Genomic DNA, 26,495 nt, shown 5'->3' on the forward strand with positions numbered 1-26,495 from the left:
CCAAAACTGGATAGCTTTATTAAAGGAATCAAACTAACTTTGATTCCACCTCTAGTTATAGCAGTTGTTGAATAAGATAATTCAGGTGATGTAATGCCCATCCTTTTCCCTCCAGCCCATCCCACTCTACCTGTTATGGGTGCTCCCCCCACCCTTTAATGGGTTTCAACTGCTTTTGTATAATTTTGCATGATGTTTTTTTCAGGAGCGTGAAGCTGTCATGTGGAGGATAGTTGCATGTGCATAACATTACTGAATACTGATGTACACTTGTGTTTGCTACATAAGTGAGAAAAGAAGTATACAGTATTGGGGCAGAACATATCTCCCCTTGTGGTATATCAAAAGTGGTCAGCTTTAAACATTTTTACTTAAAATGCCAAAAACACATCCCTCAATTAAAGCAAAAGAATCCTGTACAGCTTTTTCATTTATTCTTAATACTTCTTCTCTGCCAATAATGCAAGTCCACTAAAATCTGAAACCTAGATGATTAATCAATAATTATCCCAACATTTTCTAGGAAAGAGTCCTGGTGTTAACCAAAACTTTTCTAAAGGCTGGGGATTCCCCTCTACATAAGATTTTACTATTTCTAGTCTTACTAAATTGCTAGTATAGAGAATATCCTATGCATAAGTATCTGCCCAGCTACCACAGGTCAGTTTTTTAATGAAATTTTCTTAAAATGCTCATTTCTGTTCATGTCCTTTACCATCCTATGAGGTGGGGTGGGGAACTCCAGCTCTGTATAAGATTGATGACTTATTTCTGTTAACCTCTCACTTCTGTGTGAGGTCTGCCTCACTACCTTCTGCAGTCATAAAATTCATCATTCCCTATACATTTCCTAATTGTATTAATTTATTGATATATGAAATATAATACTATTAAATACAGAATAATCATCACAAAATAATGTCAGCAAGAAAGAATTTAAAGATGTCAGAACACCATATCTTTTGCACTTACTGCAATATAACATGCTTGCAGCATACTGAGACAACTCACTTGCAACCAACAGCCATTCTGCTGTGGGACTGAAGGCTAGGGCTACAGGTTTCCTGTTCTCTTCTGTTGTCCAAGGTATTCTTTTGGTTGATGACTCTTCATCTCGGTGGGTAAAGATGATTATATCACCACCACTGCAGCAACAATGTTCCAGTTATTACCATGTTACAACACACATACAACAGTAACTTAACTTGTTTTAAAAAAGGGAATTTCATTTGCACTATTGTCTTTTAACCATTTCCATTAGCATGGAGTGGATCAGGAGCACTACTACAAGCAGTTCTTTCTTCACTTTGCACACTTAAAGGTAAAACGTCCTAATACAAGTCATTCTTACTCCTTCACTTTGCACAAAACTTACTGTTTCATATCTCTAACATGACATACAAAATGGCTCCACTGTGTCTGATCACAAAACATTCCTGTCACCTTCACCTGCTATCAATACACCTATCAATTCCGTTTTCTTATTCTTTCAGCTAAATTACCATACCTCATCTTGACGAAACTATCATCTACCAAACATTCTACATGACCATTTATTCATTCATCTATTATACTTGATCACTGTTTCCTGCATTGGCGAGATGGCGCCAGGAAACAGATGAAGAATGACCTATCCACTCATATAAACATATTCATTTGTTGTACATAATTGCTGTTTCCCACATCAGCAAGATAGTGCCAGGAAACAGACAAAGAATGGCCCATCCACTTATATATATATTAGAAAGGATCACAATTTAGTGCATCATCAAGTATATTCCTACAAGTTCACAGGGAAAATGAAACACGATAAGTTCCTAAGTGCACTTTCGTGTAATAATTACATCATCAGGGAAGATACAAGAAAGAAATATAAGTCAATTGATATACAACGAAGAGACATAGCTAGGACACTAATTGGATAACAAGTGGTTGTCCAAGACAGACAACACTCATTGTTTGTCTTGGACAACCACTTGTTTACCAAATGGTGTCCTAGCTACACCACTTCATTGTACATCAACTGACTTATACTTCTTTATATATATCTTTTTTTATATATTCTTTTTATCATACTTTGTCGCAATCTCCCACGTTAGCGAGGTAGTGCAAGGAAACAGACGAAAGAATGGCCCAACCCACCCACATACACATGCATATACATAAACGCCCACACACGCACATATACATACCTATACATTTCAACGTATACATATACATACACAGACATATACATATATATACATGCACATATTCATACATGCTGCCTTCATCCATTCCCGCTGCCACCCCGCCACACATGAAGTGACACCTCCTCCCCCGCATATGCACAAAGTAGCACTAGGAAGGAACCACAAACGCCACATTCATCCACACCCAGACTCTAGCTGTCATGTGTAATGCACCGAAACCATGGCTCCCTCTGCACATCCAGGCCCCACAAAACTCTTCATAGTTTACCCCAGATGCTTCACATGCCCTGGTTCAATATATAGACATACACAAATGCCAATACAAGTACATATACATACACATACACAGACATATACATATGTACATATTCATACTTGCTTGCCTTCAATCCATTCCCATCACCACCCCACCCCACAGGAAGCAGCATCACTGCTCCCACTTCGGCATGGTAGCACCAGGAAAACAAATAAAAAATGCCACATTTCTTCACATTCAGTCTCTAGCTGTCATGTCTAATGCACTGAAACCCCAGATACATGACCATACCATAATAAAAGATATCATCCTTGCTGTTTTCTAATGGTTTCTTCACATCAAATATCCTTTTCATTTCTTTATTCTGTTCTCTCTACATTCTCCCAATGCTAGCAACACTATGTAATTATTTCATCTCTAATGCTCTTTACTTCTTATATCCTGACCATACATCAAAAATGTAAAAAACACTACATAGTGCAGGATTTATGTGCATTCTTCACATGGTGTCTATCAATTAACACAAGCTTTCAAGGCATTTGCAATTCTTACTCTCACAAGACTACTTTCAACTTCAGCTTTCCCATTACTATCCTTAGCAAACTTCACACCTATGAATACACCAAAATGAGAGACATAAGACTGCTATCAAACTCAATGACAATGACTTCTTTTACCCTTTAGCACAAAGAAAAATACTAGCCTTGGCAGACTCTACAATGAATGTGTACTATTTCATATCTAACTTACTTAAAGGAAAGGATACAGTTATTTTTTGCTGGTGTCTATTATGATTCCCACTATACATTTAACTAAATGTCAAAATTTTCAGAGGTACATGAATTCTACGAGAATTTCACCTATCAGTTCATGGCAGAAATGCATTATCATTTCAGCCCCATCTATCCTACTGGGAAAAACATCATAGAAAAATCAGTAAACCCTTACTTTGTAGCAAGAGCTGCAGTAATGGCTCTGGGCGTAGTGGAGGTGGTGGCAGTGGTGAAGTGGTTGCCACGAAGTCCACCCACCAGCCGCACCACCTCGTAAATACCCCCTACCATCGCACCATTCACCTACAATGTAGCAATATGGGTTCAAATATGCTGAAAGTAGATAAGTAAAGTTATGTAAAAGTATGAAACTGATAAAGTGATTTCTGTTACTCTAATATATAGCGTATGTTCAATAACCAATAACCAATACAGCATTATGACAACAGAAGCTCCCTTTCATCATTATTATGGTTCTGCCACATGAACAATTAACTCCAGTGTTTTGTAACCACAAAACCTCACTATTTCATATTATATGAGTGGAAGAGGTGTTGGTCAAATTAGAAGAAAATATGAATTAAAGGAATAAAATCTTTCATGCCATCTTTAATGTATTTCAGTATACAAAACTTGATACATAGTTCTAAAAAGGCTACACAACTGTATGAACCACAAAGATGCTAGATCTGGAACTAAGGAGTGAGATACAACCCACACTGAGTGTTAATAAACCAAACATACACTGCAGGTTTGCCAGGCAACATACACTGAATATGCTCAACATTTTTGGAGCAGAACATGAGTCATGGAATGTAGCTTGGGTGTGGCTTCCATGCCAATTAGTTTAATGTTTCAGAGTAAAATTTTGTAAAGAGCCTTACCCTATATGGATAGCATATGCTCTATATTTTGGGGCAGAACATGAGTCATGGAATGTGGCTTGGGTGTGGCTTCCAAGCCAATTAGTTTAATGTTTCTGAGCAAATTTTGTAAAGAGCCTTACCCTATATGGATATTCTTGATACATATCACCAAATATTTTTGGGACACTCTAGTAACTTTCCCAGATAGTTAACAGATGCATCACAAAATGTGTCATTTCTCTACTGTCCCATCTAAAGTAAATAATTTCATTAATTTTTTCAAGAAGACTGGAGATGGAGATGCACATGTTCAAACACATAATACCCTAATGGATCCTTCTAATTAAAAAGAGTGCAACAGTATAAAAGAAATAAAAAAAGAAAGTCTCGAAGTTATAAAACATCATTTGAAAAGTTCCAGTTATATGCTTCCCACAGCAGATGAATAAAGATTCTTACAGAATTCTGTACAGACTACCTGCCATGCAGTGAGATACTGAGTACAGAAAAATGATGTATATTTGCATGCTCAATACATGGAATAAACATGCAAATGATAACTCTCACTAGACAATTCAAGAACCAAACAGATAAGATTATGGACAATAAATCAGGGTCTGAAAACAGAAGAGGGTGAAAGACGTGAATGGGATAGAGTGAAATGGAACAATGTGGTATACAGGGATGAATGTACTGTCAATGGACTGAACCAGGGGATGTGAAGTGATGAGGGTAAACCATGGTAAGGTCTGTGAGGCCTGGTTGTGAAGAGGGAGCTGTGATTTCAGTGCAATACACATAACAGCTCGAGAATGGATGTGAGCAAATGCAGCCTTTCTTTGTTCCTAATGCTACCTCAAAAAGCAGGAAACAGTAATCAAGTATTAGAGAGAGAGAGAGAGAGAGAGAGAGAGAGAGAGAGAGAGAGAGAGAGAGAGAGAGAGAGAGAGAGAGCATAATAAAAATTCTATACCCCTAGTGCAATCTAAGTGTCTGCTCTAAAGTTATATCACTAATTATATGGTCTACTAATTTCTATCTGAATCCTGCAACATCAGATTCAGGCAAGGTGATGCAAACACACTATAAAAATATTTATCTAGGGTCTTCAGATTCATATACTGCCGCAACATGTTTCCATAGTTGCAAATAATCTCTAAATCAAAGATATATCCCAAATATGTGCTTGCTATGTGGGCAAATTGAGCAACTGATTACCAGTGTTAACTAAACAAAATGAGTTCCATTACCTTTAGGGTTAACTGGAAAAAATAAACCTTATTATTCCACGTATTACCAAGACAAAATAAGCCGTTTCAACTTTTCAGATGTACATTGATAAACAACCCTCAGCACTATCACCTTATCTTATATCATTCAATAAAATATAATGCTCTAAATCAAGCTCCACAACTGTTAATGTATTCTTTTAACGCTAAACTAGCACTGAGGAGCAAAATCACTCTAAACCCAAAGCTAATATCTATGCAGATCTAAACTTTTATCAAAGAACCGGAGAAACTCTCATGGCAGTTGCATCATATTTTACTCTATCACTATCAAACCTTGAAATCATACGAAGAATTAAAAATCAATATCAATCCCCTGAATTGAAAAAGCAAAAACATGTACTTCCCCTTTTCTACGACAATTTCGTCTGCAAATGCTACAGAACTTATTTTCATTATTACATATCATGAACTTTTCCAGCACCGTTTAGCAATGTAAACAAATAGTAAACTCAAGTCTAAACACAAATTACGAGTACAGAAACATGTAAACAAGTGAAAACCTAAAAAAAAAATTATCTCAAACCAGCAGCCACTACAAAAGGACCCAACCAAAACACTAATCTTAGCACCTCACAGGGACATGGGAGAAGTGGCTGTGGAGGAGCAACCAGTGGTGTGTCTTGTGTGTCGTCCCCTGACCTGTGATGTCACCTGACACGACCAAGTGAGGTCCCAGAGCTGGGTTGTGGCCAGCAAGAGGGGAGACGGAGGGAGGGACAGAGGGGGATACGCTGGGGGTAATACCATAACACATCCCCGGACACCCTCACCTCTCAGTCTCTGGGACCCTTCAAATGTTCCTTCATGGTGCTGAGATCCAAGAGAACGTGTACGGGTTAAGCATTAGGGCGAAATGTGGGATATACTCACATTAATGTAGAGTTGGGTGTCAAAAATAGGATGTACGTCTCAACAGCAGACGACCTGCGACTCGTGGTGCCATCTGTTGAGCACTGGCCCAGGCTCGCCGCCCACCTGTCTCTATCCTCGACCGCACCTCCACACATCATCCTCAAACTCCCCATTCTCCTCAATAAATGAGATCTTACACGAATCATTAATTAGAAATAATTATTCAATAAAATATATGATATTCCTATCGCCTTTAGGAGCCCATTATTTTGTGATCTGGAGGTATGATATCCCAGTTTACATATATTGAAACTAGCATTCGGATGCGAGTGTCAAACCTGTGGTTGAAATGTAAACAGAGTCGAGGTACCTGTGGGATGAGGTGTGTGATTTATACCTCACTTGTCACTACAGACGCAGCCACACACTCATCACACGATATGTATACATTTACAGCTTATTTAGATTAGCGAGTGAAGTGTAGTTCAGGATTTTGAGGCATTTTAAGGTCGTACAACTGATGCTCAAAATTCGCCACCTACGCTCCCCAAGATTGCTTTGCAAGATGTGGCATGATATTTACACTTTTAATTACTTTATGGGTCACACCTGCTTAGTTCAAGGTACCTTGTTAAAGTGCAGAAGTGAGAAACAGTGTATTTATATATTATTATGTTTGCTGTTCAAAAAAATAAAAATGTAAGGGTATCAGAAATTGTAGTTGCTGTCTTGAAGGAATAATCACCTGTTTTATTGTCTCAGATCTCTTTGGTACTCATAATATCTGAGCTAGAAGTGGTAAAGAGGGCTAGGCTTGGAAGATGAAGGAAAGTGTGGGGTTAACAGACTTAAGTGAACAGAATTCGACCAAGGATAGTTTGTGGGGTAAAGATGTACTTTACTGTTGCCACTTTATTGACTTTGAAATCTAATAGAATACTTTTCTGGTGTTTAGAGAAAAGAATGAGATTGGTACCTGTTCTGAATATGGAGATAGTAATTATGGTCATGAAAATTAGGGAAAATGTGGGATTGATAAATGTAAGTGGATTGTATATGTAAAATTTCAACAACCAATGAAAACTCACAGCCACATTTTATCTCTCTCTTGATGTTACTTAGAAAATATGTTAATGTTGTGGATTCCACTTGGGAGCCATGACTCAGCATTGTTTACTTTCCTGTGGATGTATTTGACCATATAATATCGTATAGCAGATATTTGTTTATTTCATTTATGACACTTAACTTTTAGGTATATTAGCAGAACCAACTAAAATATCACCCAACTCTCTTTCACAGTCAAGTTTAATCTCAGATTTCAGTACATTTCCAGGATTATAACTGAATTATAACAGCGTTTCCTGCATGGCATCACAGGATCAATGATATGAGGAAATGCAATCACATGTACTTGAACATAAACAATGCTCAACTAAAGCTGGCAAATGGCAACCATAAAAAACACTTAGCTTCAAGAGTAAAGAAAAACTAAGTTAAGAATTTGATTGTGATAGGTTAGGTGAGGTTTTCGTAGTTTGTTTTATCATTTTGATTAATGTACAAAGTGCCAATAATGCCTTTATTGATTTTGATAAGAGAAATAAAGTGCAACAGAGTATTGTAAATGTAATGAAGATTTAGTTTTGTTTTGATTTTTGTCTCGATGTAATAATCGCTTTTGATATGTTGTAAAACTGCTAGATAGATGAAGAGTTTTGTAGCAAACAGCGTCGTAAGATTCATGTTTTAAACTTCATATGAGCTGCTGTCATTATGAAACTGCACAAAGAATCACTGTGGATCGTTCTTTTTAAGTGACATACTCAAGATATTCATATTTTTGTATTATAGTGCCCCAAATGTCTCTGAATAGTTATTTAATCACAAAAACATTCCTTATCCTGGATGTTTCATCTTGGAAATACATATTATATTCATTCCTTACCTATGTTAGTGATGTTCATCAATAAAACTATAATTTTTTTCCTCTCAAAAGCAAAATTATTATTGATGTGTGTTATTTTTGTTGATGATGTTTGAACAAGTAAGGAAAATGAGCATGCTATTTACAAACTTTTAGAGAAAGATTTTTAAGTACTTGTATCTCATGAATTATTCAAGGTCTTTAATGTAATATCAAACAGGTAGTTAGTGGAAACATTAGGTAGGAGCCTCAGCAAACACTGCACTAGAGTTGCTCTCTGCCAATGTCTTGTTAAGGGTGAGGTACTAAAGGCTAAGAAGCAGCACTGGAGTTCACTAGTAAATTGACTTTATTGCCAGGGCCACTCCCTAGAGGGAGTCCCAGGTGTGAATAGGTGTCAGAGATATAGATAGGTAAATAGATAATGTATTAAACATTAATGGGGGAAATTGAGCATTTGTGAAACATAGATGCTGTACTTTTAGTTTTCACATACATAATGGTTATGATGATTATAATTTACTATAGGTTTTTAGAGTCCTGCAATTGTAATTATGATATAAGTGGTAATAGATTTCAGTTTCATGATGCATATTTAATTTAACAACGTTTCTTTCCACAGATTGTAACTGGAACAGGAAGACTGAAACTGTAACTAAATTACTCATCATATTTCTATTATGAATAGACGTGCCATATAAAGAAAAAATGATGTTAGTGCTGAAATTTAAGTACATTCGTGATTTGTTTGAAAGAATGATTAGATGAGTCTCATTCTGTGAACAATGTATTTTTGTATAAAGGTGCTTATTTATGAATTGAAAATAATTGTAACATTAAATTCATTCCATATTAGAGAATGATAATGCATTCCTTAAGCTAAACAAAATAATGCTTCAATAATTAACTTATGAGGAAGTTTTTGAAAGAAAGGAGAAATGCGAAGTAATTCGTATGGACGGCTGAATGCCGGAGGAGGAGGTGTGGGCCAAGTTAGTATGCCCGGAGGATGGCTTCTGAGACCATCAAGAATTGTTCCAATTATTCTCTTGATACTGGTTGTTGTTCCTTTGTGTGCCCACTACTATTTATCAAAGGTATGTTGAAATACTATTTGTCTTTTTTCTGTACCATATACAGTACCATGTTATGAAGAGCAACATAGCTCAGTAATTTTCTTTGTGAGAAACTGTATTCTGCTTCTTATGGTGGGAAATAAGTGCAATTGTACTGAATTCTTACTTTTGATATCATTATGTAAAAGCATGCGTGTATTTGATGGATGTACATGATGGATAAAGTTAGAAATTACCAGATGTGTAAGAATTATGGGATCATAAGAGTTACTTATATGTATTGGTACTAAGAAATGATTGAGTGATTAGTGTGATATGATATTGGTTGTCCAGCAAGGTATCACTGTATTTGCAGTGATGTGTTGCCGTAAGGATTGAGTGCACTTCATTACTTCTCATATACATTACATCTTAGTGATTGTTATATCCCTTCAGTGCATTTGAAGAACATCAGATTCTGCATATTTCCTCTGTGCAATACTGTATGAAGTCTGAACAAGATGCTATTTTCAATCAGTTGATTTTGCTTACTTTGCTGTTTTATATTCTTGTTGCTACAGGCTGTGAGTGATTCATTATTAGGTCATGAACGACACCTTCTACTTGACCCTAGTGACCCCTTGGCAGACCTATCAGGCCTTAAGTGTGATAATGCCAAGGCCAGAGTTCAAGAGCTTCTCTCCATAAAGGGTTAGTTCAGTAACTGTGTATTGTATTTTCTCATCTTCAAAAGAAAAGAGTTATAATCAGGTGCAATATTGTGTTTTTGAGTAGTAGATATTTTTATTTATGAAGCAGTCTTTTAATTTGTATAGATTCAAACATTAAGTGAAATACAAAAGATATACTGTGTATGCTTTTTATGCGAGTGATTACATGTGGTTTCTTTATCTTATCAGATTTATCAGATATCTATTAATATTTCCTTTGTTTTGATACTGCAAATCTCGTCCACCCACAAACTATGAAATTCCTACTGTATAAGACTCCCATGGTTATTTTCCTGCATTTTTTGTAACTAAATTAGATATATTATTGATTGGGACATAGTGTCAGTTCAAGAAAGACACCAGTTTACTCCATAGTATGAGCATGTTTAAACAATATCTTAAATGTTCTCGCTTTATAAAGAAAAGAAGTTAGTGGGGTATTTCGTTGGAAAATCAGTAGAGAGGAAGGGTGCTAATAGTCAACTGCATATGTAGAATCTGTTTATTATTTCATGTGTGTTATATGTAGTACTTACATTTGCTTTATACATGCTGAACAGCTTCAGTACTGAATGAGTTGCGTGACCTTGAGCAGCATCGTCAGCAGCTGCAGGAAAATATAGCTTCTGCCACCTCAAGAATAGAGAGTTTGCGGCAAGAAGAGAATAGAGTGAAAACTGAGCTTGAGAGACTCAAAACCAGTGTTGAACAGGTAATTATTACTTTTTAGCTCTTTTTCTACTTCAGCCATCTTCATTTGTTGTAGAAAAGGGTTTTAAAGTCATAGACAGATAGACAGTTCCTTAAATTTATGAAGGAAGAAACAATATTTTTCCCTGAAGACTTCTTTATATTTAAAGAAATGACAGCAGTCATGATAGATACTTATATTAAGCTAGGCAGGCTCCAATTTGAGAACAGATGAAAAACAGGAAGAAGAATATGTTTAGTTACTAAATAATCAAATAGAATTCAAAGCAACCCGGAAATGGCTCTTTCTCTTAGTTTCTGTATGAAAACCAGCCACACAAAGATTGACATTTGTGGTACCTCTTTATTCCAACATAGAGAAAAACTGCAGGTTTCTCTTTCATCTTTTGTCTTTCCCCCGTCTATAACCTTTCCACTTTAGAGAGTCAGGACCTCTCCTAGGCTAGGGTGTGTTTTCACACATACATAGGAGTAAAATGCTTGGTACATATATGCAAAGTTAAGAGACAAGGCAACACAAGTGTAACACTCTCTCCATGTAACACATTAGTAATCATAATAGACACCTTTGGAGTTCAAACTGTTTTCCTTCTCTTTTTTAATGCATTATTATACTTTTGCATCTGACATGGATACCTTTAAGGCATGATTTTATTTGTGCCATATTGGCTACTGCTCAACAAAATTAGTTAGGATTAGAGTAGAGTGATTGCAGTGTAGTGTTGCATTGTGGTGAAACAGTGGAAACTATCATAGGTACTGTATGCCAAAGCTGCTCTTCAATTATTTGATTAAGAATTGTTGGATGGAATGGTGGGTCAGTTCAGTGATATGTATTGAAGGAGGATGCTGAAACTGAAAGGATGAAAGAACAAGGTTCTTGTTTTAAAAAATGATGGGTAATCACAGATTTGTTCTTGATAAATATTGGTATTTGGGAATAGTGAACCATATGAAAGGAAGAGTTTTAGTTCATGGTATGTATAATTATTTGAGAGTAATGATCAGTAAAGATGATGCTGTAATGTATTCCTTAATAATGTAATGTATTCTTTCAGGCTCTTCTTACACAGCGGGAAGTGTTTGAAAAAAACATGCCACAAGTTGTTGCTCCAAGACGGATCACTGCCACTCATAAGGATAACATTCGTTTGCCTTTGCCAAATGCTCAGAGCGTTTCTCAGTGCCGCATGCATAATTGCTTTGATTATTCTAGATGCTCTCTCCTATCAAGTTTTCCTGTTTACAATTATGATATTGATAAGTACAGAATTCCTTCAAATGACTTAGAAGCATTTGTAAAAATTACAGTGAAACAGGCATTAGGTTACAATGCCCAAGTTACAACAGACCCAAATGAAGCCTGTGTGTTTGTTGTTTTAATGGGTGAGTGTATCGGTGCAGCTATTGACAAAGTTAACTTGGAAGAGAATCTCCACAGCCTACCATATTGGAATGGGGATGGTCGCAATCATGTCCTTCTCAATCTAGGTAGAACATTTTATAGTAAGAATATTTTTGAGGGTGTCAATACAGGTCGGGCTATAACTGTTCAGTCTCATTTTTATGCTCATCTGTATCGTCCTGGCTTTGATCTGGTGACACCTCCTCTTCTTGGTCTTCCTGGTGGTGACCTGTGGCAAAACCTTCCCCCAATTGTGCCTGCTAAAAGGAGGTATTTAATATCATTTCAAGGGGAACTACCACGGCTTAGGAACTTTTTAGATAAGGAAGAGCATCCTCTTTCAAACAATCCCCAAATTAGAGAAGAGATTGCAATTGTTGAGGAACTGATGCAACTTGAACATACTCACACAGATGATCACTTCTTACTGCAGTTCACATGCCAAGGAAGTGGAGGGTATGGAGACTTAGAAGAATGGCAAATGTGTGAAACGGAAAGCATGCGCACCCAGATTCTTCGAGATTCAACATTTTCTTTAGTGATGGCCCCCTTATCCCCTACTGAAATCACCACCATCACCCTTCAGGCACGAATTTATGAAGCTATCAAGTATGGAGCCATTCCTGTCATCCTGGGCAATCACATTGAGCTACCTTTAAGTGAAACTATTGATTGGCACAAATTAGCCCTTGTCTTGCCAAAAGCTCGTGTTACAGAGCTTCATTTCCTTCTTCGTTCAGTGTCAGATGGAGATATTCTTTTTATGCGACGTCAGGGTCGTTTGGTGTGGGAGCGATTCTTAGGGTCAACTCAGGTTTTGGTGGATTCCATACTGGCAACACTAAGGCAGAGACTCAATATCCCACCACTCCCTGCAGCAGAAGAACCCTCAGTCAGTGTCTTCAATGATTCCTTTGTGGTGAGTAGATAATCACGAAAATGAATATGTCAGTTATGCTTACCAAAGTATTTCTCTCCTTGCTTCTACCCTGTGAGCTTGAGAATATCAGAGTCAGAATTCAGCTTGCTGTAATATTTTGGTAAGAAGGTACCATCCTTCATTCACCCTTTGTAGATAACCCACAGATATTAGCAACTGAAGCTGATTCAAGAGGTGTGCCCTCAGTCAATCAGCAGCTGTCACTGAGCTGGTGTCATCGACTCACCTTATTTTCCCTGAGATCCTGCATGTGTCTGGATGTGCAGTGTTGCAGTTTACTGTTGCATCAGCCAGTTTTCATGATGATATCCCTTCTTTTTATATATATATATATATATATATATATATTTATGTAATACTTTTTTATATTTTTATTATATTAAGTCGCCGTCTCCCGCGTTAGCGAGGTAGTGCAAGGAAACAGACAAGGAATGGCCCAACCCACCCACATACACATGTATATATATAATTGCCCACACATGCACATATACATACATATACATTTCACTGTATACATACATGTACATACACAGACATATACATATATACACATGTACATATTCATACTTGCTGCCTTCATCCATTTCTGTTGCCACCCCGCCACACATTAATGAAAAGGTAAGAGAGATGTATGGAAGTAAAAAGAGTGTGGTTGAGAAAACAGAAGAGGGTGTGTTGAAGTGATTTGGACATGTAGAGGGAATGAGTGAGAAAAGGTTGACAAAGAGGATATGTGTGTCAGAGGTGGAAGAAACAAAGAGAAGTGGGAGACCAAATTGGAGGTGGAAGGATGGAGTGAAAAATATTTTGAGCGTTCAGGGCCTGAACATACAGAAGGGTGAGAGGCATGCAAGGAATAGAATGAATTAGAATAATGTGGTATACTTGGGTCGATGTGCCGTCAGTGGACTGAACTAGGGCATGTGAAACATCTTTGGTAAACCATGGAAAGGTCTATGGGGCCTGGATGTGGATAGGGAGCTGTGGTTTTGGAGCATTACACATGACAGCTAGAGACTGAGTGTGAACAAATGTGGCCTTACTGTCTGTTCTCCTGGCGCTGCCACACTGAAGCGAGGGGTAGCAATGCTGTTTCCTGTGGGGCGGGGTAGCGACAGGAGAGAATGAAGGCAAGCATGAATATGTACATGTGTATATATGTATATATCTGTGTATGTGTATGTATATGTTGATATGTATATGTATGTATATGTGCTTATTTGGGTGTTTATGTATATATATACATATATATGAGTGGATGGGCCAGTTTTTGTCTGTTTCCTGATGCTACCTTACTGATGTGGGAAACAGCGATTGGGAGATTTACTCTTAATTATTATTAACTCATTGATCCCTGTCTATAATTTTCTTTTGCAGCCATTGAAAACAGATGCCAACATTCCGGATCCTGACACAGATGAAAATCTTGGACCTATTGAGCCTCCATTTCCATCCATAGCCTTCACCCGTAATTACACCACTTCACTGTTGAACGGTTATGAAATTTGGAATATCTGGGGTGACCCATTCAACCTCTACCCCAATCTTCCCACGAATCCCGTTCTGCCAACAGAAGCCAAATTCTCAGGATCCAAGTTAGGATTTCGACCAATCAGTGGAGGTTCTGGAGGCTCTGGGAAGGAATTCAGTGAAAGTCTGGGAGGGAACTCACCCAGGGAGCAGTTTACTATTGTAATGTTGACATATGAGAGAGAGCAGGTGAGCCTAATTACTTAGGTTATTTTTTCATGTACATAAAGGTGTTAGGTTTTTCATAAATGCCATAGAGATGTGTAAATTTGATGCTTGTACATTTCTTGTAAAAGAAGTGTGCAGGCACTGGACTTTAGGAAAAATTTTGTGTGGCTCATCATTTAGAATGATGCAGTATTAAATTATTATTTCAATATTTGTATATCATTTTCTTATTAACTATTTCTCTTAAGGTGTTGTTGAACTCCTTGGCTCGTCTGTATGGATTGCCTTACATCAACAAAGTTATAGTTGTTTGGAACTCACCAAAGCCCCCACCAGAAGACTTAAGGTGGCCTGATATCAAAGTCCCAATACAGGTAGGTAATGCCTCTGTGTTCAGGAGAACTGCCTGGAAATGTTGTTTAGATAGAATTCCTCAGTAGATGATACATAGAGCAAGATGTCGATTTAATAGCTGAATGTTGAATTTGGTAAGTAACTCCATGAGTATTCCAGAAATTTTTAGATCAGCATCTTTTTCTGTTAAAGATCGTGAATATATTCACTCCCTTCATTTATGATTTCAGGAACTACTTTCATGCTGAATTGAGAAGGGCTCATCAAAAGCCAAGACTATATTGGATTAGAAAATGAATCATGTTTCCCTGAACATATTTTAAAAGAATGTTTAAAGCTTTATTAAGTTTCAAAACAAGCCTGTTCTTATTTTAGTTTTCTACTGCAAAGGGAATTCTGAGGACAAAGGCATTGAGAAAGAGATATTCACTGGATGTGATCTTTCAGGTAATTCGAGCTGAACGCAACAGTCTCAACAACCGTTTCTTACCATACTCAGAGATTGAGACAGAAGCTGTGCTGTCTGTTGATGATGATGCTCATCTGCGCCATGATGAAATTGTCTTTGGTTTTAGGTCAGTGCAAATGTGCAGGATTATTGTAATGTTACGTATGTAGAAAGATTTTTTTGATGTCATGCTACATCCTTTTAGCTCATATGCATGAAATACAGTTGAGTTAGATGTTAACTATTCATGTTTAGGCATAGAGGGAGAGCTTCATTGTCATATCAGATGTTGTAGGCAAACCTTTATGCATCTGTCTTTGGTATGATGTGAGTATTGATGCGTTACACTTTTAATACCCCATTTAAGAGGAAAAATGGTGGCAGAATAGTATTTTGGTTGAAACATGCTCCTTTAGGTGAGAAAAAAGAGCAGCTTTAGAAAATTTAAGTGTACAGGAATAAGTAATCTCTAAGAATATTGTTAAGTGCTAGGTTTCTTATATGAGTGATTTTCCAGCAAAGTACCTTGGAGTGGATTGTTATCCCTTTAGTGATGAATAATAGAAATCATGAAATGAGTCACAAGGTCATGGAAACATTTTTTAATAGAATGGGAGGAAACCAGAATCAAGTTGCTCTTACCTAGATATTCTTGTTGTGATTGCAGGAGGGACCAGTAAAATTTATAGGAGGTTAGAGGCTGATTCATCATGTAAGTGCAAGATGTTTTTGTAATTCATATAAAGCATTAGGTAAAAATAATCGGTAGGAACATTAGGTAGGATCTCTTTAATCACTACACTAGAGTTGCCCTCTGCCAATGGCCTGTTAAAGGAGAGGCACTACAGACCGAGAAGTGGCACTGAAGTTCATTAGTTATGGAAATTCTATTGCCTTAGCTACTTCTTTGAAGGAGTTTTACTTGGAAACAAGCATCATAGATATAGGTAGATAGATAATAGATAAGTAGATGTAGGCAAGAAATCTTTGATCATTTTAATGAATTTTTTTAAGATATGTTGATGAAATTGTCATACTTTCTGTTTAATGCTCAGATAAAGTATTAAAGTTTTCCTAAGTGAGTGACTTTACAGAAATGATACCATGAATAAAGTGATCATATTGAGCTTAATGTCCAGATAAAGGAACACTGGCTTTATGTTGGTAAAATGCAAATTCCTGTATCAGTGTTGATTATGATTTAGATAAGAAAACACTATGCATGTACATAAATTCCTTTTGAATGAATGCAGTCAAGATACTAATGAAAATTCAAGAGTTGAAAGGGTGCAGGTTCAAGTATCTGGCACTAGTAGAACTCAGAGTTGGTTGTCAGTGTTTACAGTTGATTACATGATGTAGACGAAACAAAGGATATCCAGAAGTCATAGTTTGTGTTCATAGGAAAAAGATTAGTACTTACATTTATTACTCTGTAATGAGGAAAGTATGTTCACATGACAATTTTAGAATTTGAAATTTTTTTATGAAATGTGATGATGAATTACACTAATAAATACCAGAGTGTGGAGGGAGGAGAGAGACCGGATTGTGGGATTCCCTGGTCGTTACCATGCCTGGGACTTGAACTATGGTGGCTGGCTGTATAATTCCAACTACTCCTGTGAACTTTCAATGGTACTGACTGGTAAGTGGCTTAGGGTTTACCAATTTTTTCTTATATGTTAAACATGTGTGGCTAAATCAGACCTTTTGTTTCTGATGTGTGGTTTTGTTCCTTTAAGGAATGAATTATAGAATTCCTTTTGAATTTGATCAGTTTTGAGACTATTGAAATTATAGATGTTCCATTTTTTGGTGCATGGAAATCAGTTTGGAGATCATGGGGTTGATCTTTCCCATCTTCTGTCTCAGGCAGGTTTAATGATTTAGCTGATCATTTGTCTTAGGAATTCTGTTTCCCACAATATATGAATACTGATATAGATATAAGTATGAGTATGGAATAGATATAGGTGAACAATATTTAAGCTACCGTAGCTTACAATGAAAAGAGCTGTATATCCTGTGTATCATTAGATCTAGCTGGACTCTTTTCATCTCTTCACATAGGTACACATGGCATTTACCCTGAGAATAAAACAAACAAAAATACCCAACAAGTGTTTTTATCACTGTCATACCAAAAAAATGCATATCTAGCATGAGAAAGGGTTATGTTGACTCAGTTGATGACACTTTTACACTGTGCCTGAGAGAGATAAGGATATGATGACTGCAGTTGGTGTCACCTGCAGCTGAAGACATAACATTTAACATCAGCAAATGCTGTTACTGCAGTCATCTATAAAAGACATCAGAAGTGTATTAAGAAGTATTCATTGAAAACAAAGCAATAAGGCATTCCTTTATCCTTCCATAAGATGTTTGTCATGTGAGTTTCGGAATGGATTAAATAATGTTGACTGATGTTGAGATAGAGGAGTTTGAAGTGGAGGTTCTGTCATCCTATAGTTGATTTTGCAAGCAAGCAAAAAATCTGATAGTTTTTGTTTGAGCTAGTAACCAGTAGATTATTCCTTTGTAGCAGTTTGATTGTCAATATACAATTGCTGAATGGGCTTGCCATTTAATAGTGACTGTGTGTTTGAGTGTAAGGTCTGAAGGGCATTCTTTGTCTTAGTCATATTATGTGTATTCATTCCTGTTCTCTTGCTATTTCACTTAGGACTTTATTTGATTCTCTAATGAAAAATGATTCTATTGGTTTGGTGCCCATTCATTCATTATGTAATGCTCATTTCCCTGCTATTGCATAGAGTGCAGCCTTGAAGCTGCAGGTGTCCCATAAAAGGGGTCTTAGGGATGTATAATGATAATCTCTCCCTGATAATTTACCTTTTCCCGTTTGTTTTTGTTTAACTGATCATAATGTTGCCTGCCTGTCAGTATTCTCTTACCTCTAATCTAAGAATAAAATTTAGACATTTTACTCTAAGAAATGTGAGTGAAATAAGTGGAAGTAGATGGATAAGATGTTATTAATGAGATAGTGCATGAAAGGTTAAAAAAAGCAGAATTTCTATGGTAAATTTTGTAAAGGTCATTGGGAACAGGTATTGATTGTTTCAATCTTTTATTGTAGGTGCTGCCTTTTTCCACAAATATTATGCCTACATATATTCTCACGTGATGCCACAAGCTATAAGGGATAAAGTCGATGAGTATGTGAATTGTGAAGACATTGCGATGAATTTTCTTGTTTCACATATAACAAGAAGACCCCCTGTCAAGGTAAGGACACTCAGGAATATATATTAACTACAATGAATAATAGGTATTGTACTTATGCCTCTAATCCCTTTAAATGTTCAGGCCTGTACCTCAAAGTCTCCTCCATTCTAACCTTCCTTTTCATTGGTCTCCCCATCCCCCTTCTTCCCTCTGTACCTGATACACAGATTCTCATATTCAGTCTTTCTTCATTTATCCTCTCTTTATGTCCAAAACATTTCTCAACATACTTTTGTATGTTGCATCAGGCAGACTGTGCTTAAAACCACACATATCCCTTTCCCTGTCTTTTCATACATGGTCAACCTACCTTTACCCTCAGACATTCCATTTCAGACACATCCACCCTCTTCTGTTCTTTAGCATTCAAGGCACAGGACTCACATTCATATAACACTGCCAGGACTACTGTTCTTTCAAACAGAGCCATTGTTTCTGTGTTAGATATTTACCTCTCCTTCCACACAGTCCTCACTGTTCTCAAGACCATAGCTCCTCTCCCCCATCCTATATCTCATTTCAACTCTCCATGGTACCATTATCTTTCACATCCACTCACAGGAAGCTAAAGCACTCTGTTTTTCACAGGGCCTCCCCATCCTGTCTTAGTCCCCTGTTATACATCATTACACCACTTTAGTTTACTTTTACTTTAAACTTTATCCTTTCACACGCTCTTTCAAAAAGTGCCACCAGATTCTGGAGTCTTTCAATTGTGCCACCAGAACTGTCATTTTAAAACAGCAACTGATTCAGCTTCCATGCTCCTGCCCACAGCAAACCATTGACCTGCTCCCTGCTCTGAATACCTTACATTTAACTTTTTCACCACCCTAACCTTAATGGATCAGAAACTACAGTGAGAATGCACATCCTTGAGGCACACCCACCTTTGTCATGAGCAACTTACCCTCCTCCCTACCTACTTAGATAAATGCCTTACTGGATATTCTCCATTGCATTTAGTAACTTTCCACTTACCCTATGTATTTGTTACACTTTCTACTAGGCCTCTTTTTCAATTCAATCATAATCCCTCTCCAGATTCATCATCCATGATTTACTATGTTCAAGTATTTTACACACAAATTCTTCAAACCAAACATCTGGTCTGCACATCCTCTTCCTCTCTTAAAGTCTTTTTTCTACTCCCCAGTCAGATATTCTGTACAAGCCACCACCCTCTTTATGAGCACACTACCATACATCTTAGCTTTACTCAGCAGGATTATACCTGTTATTCAAGCGTTCAGATTTGTTCCCTTTCCCTTATACCTGCATTTTGCCAATCCTAAGGCACTTCATCTTGGGCCATACAAATATTCAATAACCTGACTGACCAATCAGCAACACTATCACATCTGTTCTTGAGAAACTCAGTTGTGATTCTGTTCACTCCTTCCACTTCTCCACTCTTCATTTTATGCAAGGCTCTCACTACATTCTTTTTAACTACACATTAATTCATTGCTATTCATAGTTTTTCTTAATTTTTGTGATTTTTGAAAGTATTTTGAAATATGGCATCTATGCTTATGACCTATATAAATTTCAGGTGACCTCACGCTGGACTTTTCGTTGCCCTGGGTGCCCAGTGTCACTTTCTGAAGATGACTCACACTTTACTGAACGACATAATTGCATAAACTTCTTTACTCAGGTGAGTGGTTATCTACCTGAGTAGAAGGCAGTATAGTAGAGATATCTTTAGAACACTACAGATTGTAAAGTGATCTAGATAGATAGATAGACAAACAGATCTTAGTCTCATTTAGGAAGTTGTTTGGGGTTACATCTGGCCTTTAAGTGGGGTTTTCTTTCAGTCGAATTATTGGCATCTTTATTTGATACTTTAGCATCCACAGTTGCATTGTCATCATAGTTATAGTGCAGTTCGTCATCATTATTCTCACTGATATTTGGAGAGAGAGAGAGTTCTGAAGAACTAGAGAGTTTTATTTAGAGATCAGAACTAATACAGGTAAATGTAAAGAGTGTGGTTAGCTGCAGTTTTTGGAAAACACACATGAATTGCCATGCTTTAAATGTGGGCAACAAAATATTGGATATTTACCATGAAATTATTATTCTATCATTAATCTTCCTCATGCTTCTGTAAGTTTATTTTGGCAAAACAGATCTACGTACAGAACTTATTCTTTTTCAGGTTTATGGTTATAACCCTCTTCTGAATACACAATATCGGGTGGACTCGGTTCTTTTTAAGACAAGACTTCCACATGATAAACAAAAGTGCTTTAAGTTTATATGAGAATTGACATCTTTACTAATCAAAACTAATAGGGTACATTTAGTAATTAATTGACTTTCAAGTCAAAAATGTATTGTGAATTAACTATCAACAGTGCCAGATTTTCATAGATTTTACACTAGTTTCTTGTGTTTAAAGTGAAAGTTCCACAGAACAGAAAAGTTTGACTGCTCTCCAGTTACTGATACTTACGAGTTGAGATACATTTTGAGAGACTGAAAATTCCAAATGAAAAATATTTATAAGTAAGAATCTTAGTACTGTATTTGGAAAGGAAACAATAGTATCTCAACATGTACTGTACCGTGCTGACACTTCCGGTAATGTAATAGTGTTTATTGTACAGTATCCAATTTGTATATTTTTTAGACATGCACAATATGCATTTGTTCACATGTACACCAGTTATATGTGATTTATATTGTAACTGTCCTGAAGTCATTTTTACCTGTTGTTTCAGGACCAATGTTGTATATTATATATGCAAAGTTTATATTAGAAGATTATATTGTTACCAGTGATCCATTAGCTAATACAGGTATTTTATTTTATTAAGACTGGACTGGAATAATGTTAAAGTGGGTCAGTAGGTCACTAACCACTAGAGGGCTGTTACATTTTATGATTGACACTAAACTTATAAGATTGTCATCAGTATAATACAGGCGGTATTGTGAATTATGCATATGTCTTTAATATCATCATACTATGGTAATTTGAAGAGAGTAATTTTTCATACTGATAGATTGGTCACAACACAAGCAGAAAATTTTTTTGATTATAACGTCCTTCCTACTAATGTATTATTTTAGTAAGATCATTTCAATTGTGTACATTGATACTCATCCAGATGCCATTCATGTTGAATTATCTGGGATAGTGTGAGGCATTGCTCATTAACAGTCTTCAAATTGCCTAGTGTTAGTCAGTGCCTGTTACAGATGGTATTTGTTTGGTTGGTCACTCTGTATTAGTATCTTTCCCTTGGCAACAATAGTGAATGGGTATTTTCAAATTAGTCCTGATCTTGAAATCAAATTATTGCTTGCCTTTAGGGTATTATTTTTGGGCAGATGTAACTTTAGCTACTTTTTTCTTGGGTTAGATCAATAGATCTTATATTTTCAGTTTGCACAATGAACACATAGTAAAGGTTGTATGTAATTAGTTTATTGTACATGGAAGTGTATGGTTCCTATACATTATTATTCATTTTTTTGCATTTGAAAAGTTAAAGGATAACTTCTTGAAGACTCAAAAGTTTAGAGGTGTAGTTTTGATCAGAATACCTAAGGATTATCATTGAGAAAGTTTTATTATTTTTGTTTTTCTTCTGTTCTCAGGTCTTTCATGACTCCCATACTTTCACATTACTGTCTTGTATTTTCTTTGGCAAAGGCATTATCATGTATTTTTATACCAAATTTGTTTTCCCTTTACTGTTTCCTCTCTTTTAAAGTATCCTAGCCTTATTATAGACCATTTTTGTATAATCTGCCTTGTGTTTCTTGTTTTCTAGTAATTTTATTTGGTGTATGTTAGTACATTACCGGTAGGAGAAATAGATAGAAGTAGGTAGGAACATTTAGGTAAGAGCATTCTGTAGAAACATTAGGTAGAAGTAGTTGGTGGGAAACTTAGTAAGGAGCATTAGATGGAAATGTTCGATAGGAACATTAGGTTTGAGCCTCTGCAAACACCGCACTTGACTTGCCCTCAGCCAGTGGCCTGTCAAGGGTGAGGCACTAAAGGCTAAGAAGCGGCATTGGAGTTCACTAGTCATAGAGACTCCATTACCATGGCCACCCCACCCCTTTGAGGGAGTTCAAGAAGGGAACAGGCATCAGAGATATAGATAGAAAGATAGATAGATTAGTATAATTGACTTTTCTTTTTCCTTTTCTTATGTTGAGTATTTTTCCTTTCTTGTATGATACTTTCTGCATTCTCAGTTGTTCCTATGCCCTTATTGTACATCCATAAATTTCTTGAATGTATTAGTTACTTGGAGTCTTTATATTTTAACATGATTTTTTAGCTTTTTATGTGTGAGTGAGTTCTCTAAATGAATTTGATGCTCAATATGTACAATGGTATCCTATATTATTAAAGCACTTTATTGTTTTGCATGATTGTGTGATGGTTTTCAGCATCCAGGAGCAGATTTTAGTTACTCTGGAACATGACTTGCATGCAAAGTTACACAGCCACTGTTCCAACACTGATAGGTACTTTCCATGAAGGACTGGGATCAAGATAGAATTTACTTAAATTCACATGTTTGACAGATGATGGCACCAAAGATGACAGTCAAGAGCTATTTCTTTTTGTGTCTGAATGTGGGATTTTTATTGTGGAAAAGCTGTTGGATACAGCATTTTGCAGTAATCCATGCATGGTCAGTGGCTTAATGTCCAGGTAGGATTTTAGGAAATTTCATTAGATCAAAAGGACCAGTAGAAAGGATAGAAGTGGGCACTTCTTGAGAAGTCATGTAGATGAAAAAATAAGCTCTTAGGTTTTGATAAGAATGAAAGAAGGTTCATTTCCAGTAGATTGATCTCTTTTAGCAGGTTTGTTTGTTTTCTTGGACCCTATGGAAGTGCCACAGCATCCTAGCCAGTGTCCAATTTTTCTCAGTATCATAGATCTCATGTATAGGCATTCTTTTTGCATTTAACTTATTTCTCAGATTGCATAAAATACAATAGTTCTGTTTATATCTTACTTATAAAAAGTAAGCGAATAATTCAAACCTGTAACTATTGTTTGCTTCTGAGTATCTAAAGAGAAATTGAAAATAGCTGTGAAAGTATATTTCCTTATTGAATATTTGTGCGTATGCATAGATGACTATGGAAGAAAGATGTTAAGAGAAGAGACTGAATAAGTATGAAGGAAATGTCACAAAAATCTAGAGGGGTGTAGAAGGGAAGGGGAAGAGAATAGCCAAATCGCACAAAACTAGCTTAAAATGAATTTATGAAAACCTTAGTAGGATATTTCATAGTATAAGTTTAAGATCTAACATTGTTGCCTAGAACAAGCTTGGCTGTGTAGGTTCTAACATGCATTTTAAGGGTGTACATCCAATGCTGCTTACATATTATCAGACACTTGCCTTTTTCTTGTTTCTATTCACTTTCCACACAGAGTTGAGTCACTAGTTGGGACTTGTATATCAGTTCATTTTCCCATTCATTAAATAGAAAATTCTTTCAGTGCTTTTTGCCTCTGGTGTCATACTATGCATAACTATAGTCCTCAGCAATTCATTCATGAAATATTTCAAATTGGTGTGCTGTATACCTCTCATCTATGTACCTTCATCCTTATTGTATTAATTGTTTTCATGAACTTTTCACATGTCATACCTATTAGTGGAACTACACATGGATAAATTTTCCACAAGAAGGTCATAAACTATGATATTGGCATGGAGCATTCCATTCTGTCAACTTTTTATGGTTGATAGGCTATTGCAGAGTATTAAATTTGGAATAGTAGGACAATTTAGAACTAAAAATTATGGCATGTATAAGTTTTGTTGTCAGTTTTTGATTTAGTCTACAAATATGGCCCAGAAGTAAAAAGTTGGTGCAGCCCTGATGTAGACCATGTATCCCAAATACTTAAACTTATTTATCTGCTCTTAACTAGGATTTCCTTCTTTTTCAAATTCAAAATCATTACCCATATTTGTACCTAGACTGCCTTTTGAATACAAGGACCTTGCTACTGTTTGTACTTGCTTCAGATTTCCATCTCATGCTCTTATCCCAGAAGTAACAAACTAACCTGGTTCACTTTTCTACTGACCTTTTTGTTAACATTACACTTCCTCAACAGAACCCATGATGACTTCACATATTCCACACTAGTTCATTATCCATAGTGATACTGCACAGCCCACATGCTCTCTTGTATTTACTTCAGGTAATATTCTTATGCCAGCACAAGCACTATTTTCATTGTAAAGTTTTGAGGAGCATTCATGTCTTCTGCCAACAGTTAATAGTTGCAGAACTTCATTAAAGTTTTTGTCACTTTTCTTTGTTTCCTCTCTTCTCCAAATCCATGAGAGTCATGCAGCTTTTTCTTTTTATTTACAATTTTCTTCATTGCTTGTCATAGCATGAAAAATCTTTGAAATTCATCCTCCCAATGTGTTCGTTTCTTACAGAGTAATCGGGGATAATTTTTTACATAAATTGTCACTGTTCTCATGTTGACCTTAGTAACTGAAGAAGGTTTAGTAATCTGTCATTCTTGCAGTCACTTTTATTTCCTTTGTTTATATACTCTTCCCATCAAGTGCATAAGCTTAGCACTGTGAAGAGTATATTCAAACCAATTAACAGTTTGCATGCTTGTGTTTAAGCTGTTCTCATTGATAGCTTTTAATTTCCATCCTTACTTCCAGCAGCTTGTGCACAAATTTTCTAGTGAAGGGAGCCAGAATTGTGTTTGAGTGGCCAAAGTATATCTTGCTGAAAATTTTTAGTTCTTCCTTCGGAATGATACTAATGTTTTCAACTCATCATTTTCGTCCCTATATATTGATAGGTAATGTAGATTTTAGGCAATGTGAATGGTCTCCCTTTTAAAAGTAATTGTTGGCAGTATTAAATGGACAGACCTGATTCTTTAGAATTTCATTGTATAGAAAAATATTCTTTGTTTAATTATTTGCCAGAAATTTCACTTGTAGAAGAATGATAGCATAATGATTAACCCTGAAATATTGTTTTTTGTGTAACATGGATTGTTAATGCCTAGTAGCTGCTAATTAATTTGAATATTTACCTCATCTTTTTTTCAAGTTTTGGAAGCTGCTGCTACATTTTTATCTCCATATTGATCCATATTACCAGCAATCTTTGCCTAAGAACATAGTTCTTGCCATGTGTTTACATTTCCCATAGGGTTACTAGTTGATAGCCTGAATGTGGTATGTGTATTTAGTTTAGATAACACTGAGTTAGTATGCTTTCATTTATAGTGATGATCCTTATCAACTAATATTTCAGTTAGGAAAACTAATATTTTTATGATTATTAGATTAAGAATATGTTTGTACATATTTAAAGACTTAGTCTCTCTGAGGTACAGATCATCTTCATGATGTGATTTTAACAACTCTGTATCTAATTCAGTTCATATACACCCATTTCTTTTATTTCATTAAAAAATCATGAGTATGTTTTGGGATTCAGCAAATGACCATTTGCATAATAAGATATTTTTTTATATTCAGTACATTTATTTTTTCTTTGATAAGGATGTAAGGTGAAAACCAAATACTCACACTAATTAATGTAATTTCATTTCTGTAGCCTCTAAATCTTACCATGTTTGATGGTCATATTTAGTAGTGTAATTTTTTTGTTTTGTTTTTTGAGTGTGTATGTGAATGTGCATTTTTCACATGGAAAACAGCTCATATTTTCATTACATCATGTTGTCCC

At 36.1% G+C, this 26,495-nt stretch overlaps 2 protein-coding genes across 4 annotated transcripts in view; one reads left to right on the forward strand and one right to left on the reverse strand.

The window, feature by feature from the left end:
* The window catches only part of ca (RCC1 and BTB domain containing protein claret), a 53,045-nt gene extending 46,696 nt beyond the window's left edge, over positions 1-6,349 (reverse strand). Inside the window, exons 1-3 of one of the 3 annotated variants that reach the window (XM_071679620.1) lie at positions 6,250-6,349; positions 3,397-3,524; positions 1,012-1,145 (exon numbers count right to left, since the gene is read on the reverse strand). In XM_071679620.1, the coding sequence (XP_071535721.1) occupies positions 1,012-1,145; positions 3,397-3,512 (250 nt within the window). In that variant the 5' untranslated portion in view covers positions 3,513-3,524; positions 6,250-6,349. Of the gene's footprint in view, positions 1-1,011; positions 1,146-3,396; positions 3,525-5,948; positions 6,149-6,249 lie in introns of those variants that run through there. The other 2 variants (XM_071679619.1, XM_071679621.1) reach the window with 2 other exon arrangements.
* Positions 6,350-8,780: 2,431 nt separating this feature from the next.
* On the forward strand, positions 8,781-23,154 carry botv (exostosin like glycosyltransferase 3). The gene is made up of 11 exons (XM_071679629.1): positions 8,781-9,255; positions 9,795-9,924; positions 10,505-10,656; positions 11,714-12,979; positions 14,378-14,719; positions 14,947-15,072; positions 15,500-15,627; positions 17,024-17,148; positions 18,607-18,755; positions 20,311-20,415; positions 20,923-23,154. Exons 1-11 carry the CDS (start codon positions 9,097-9,099, stop codon positions 21,025-21,027), a joined length of 2,787 nt encoding a protein of 928 aa, XP_071535730.1. The 5' UTR covers positions 8,781-9,096; the 3' UTR covers positions 21,028-23,154.
* The last annotated feature ends 3,341 nt before the right edge of the window (positions 23,155-26,495 follow it).

This window comes from Panulirus ornatus, chromosome 30, assembly GCF_036320965.1.
Source record: "Panulirus ornatus isolate Po-2019 chromosome 30, ASM3632096v1, whole genome shotgun sequence".
NCBI lineage: Eukaryota > Metazoa > Arthropoda > Malacostraca > Decapoda > Palinuridae > Panulirus > Panulirus ornatus.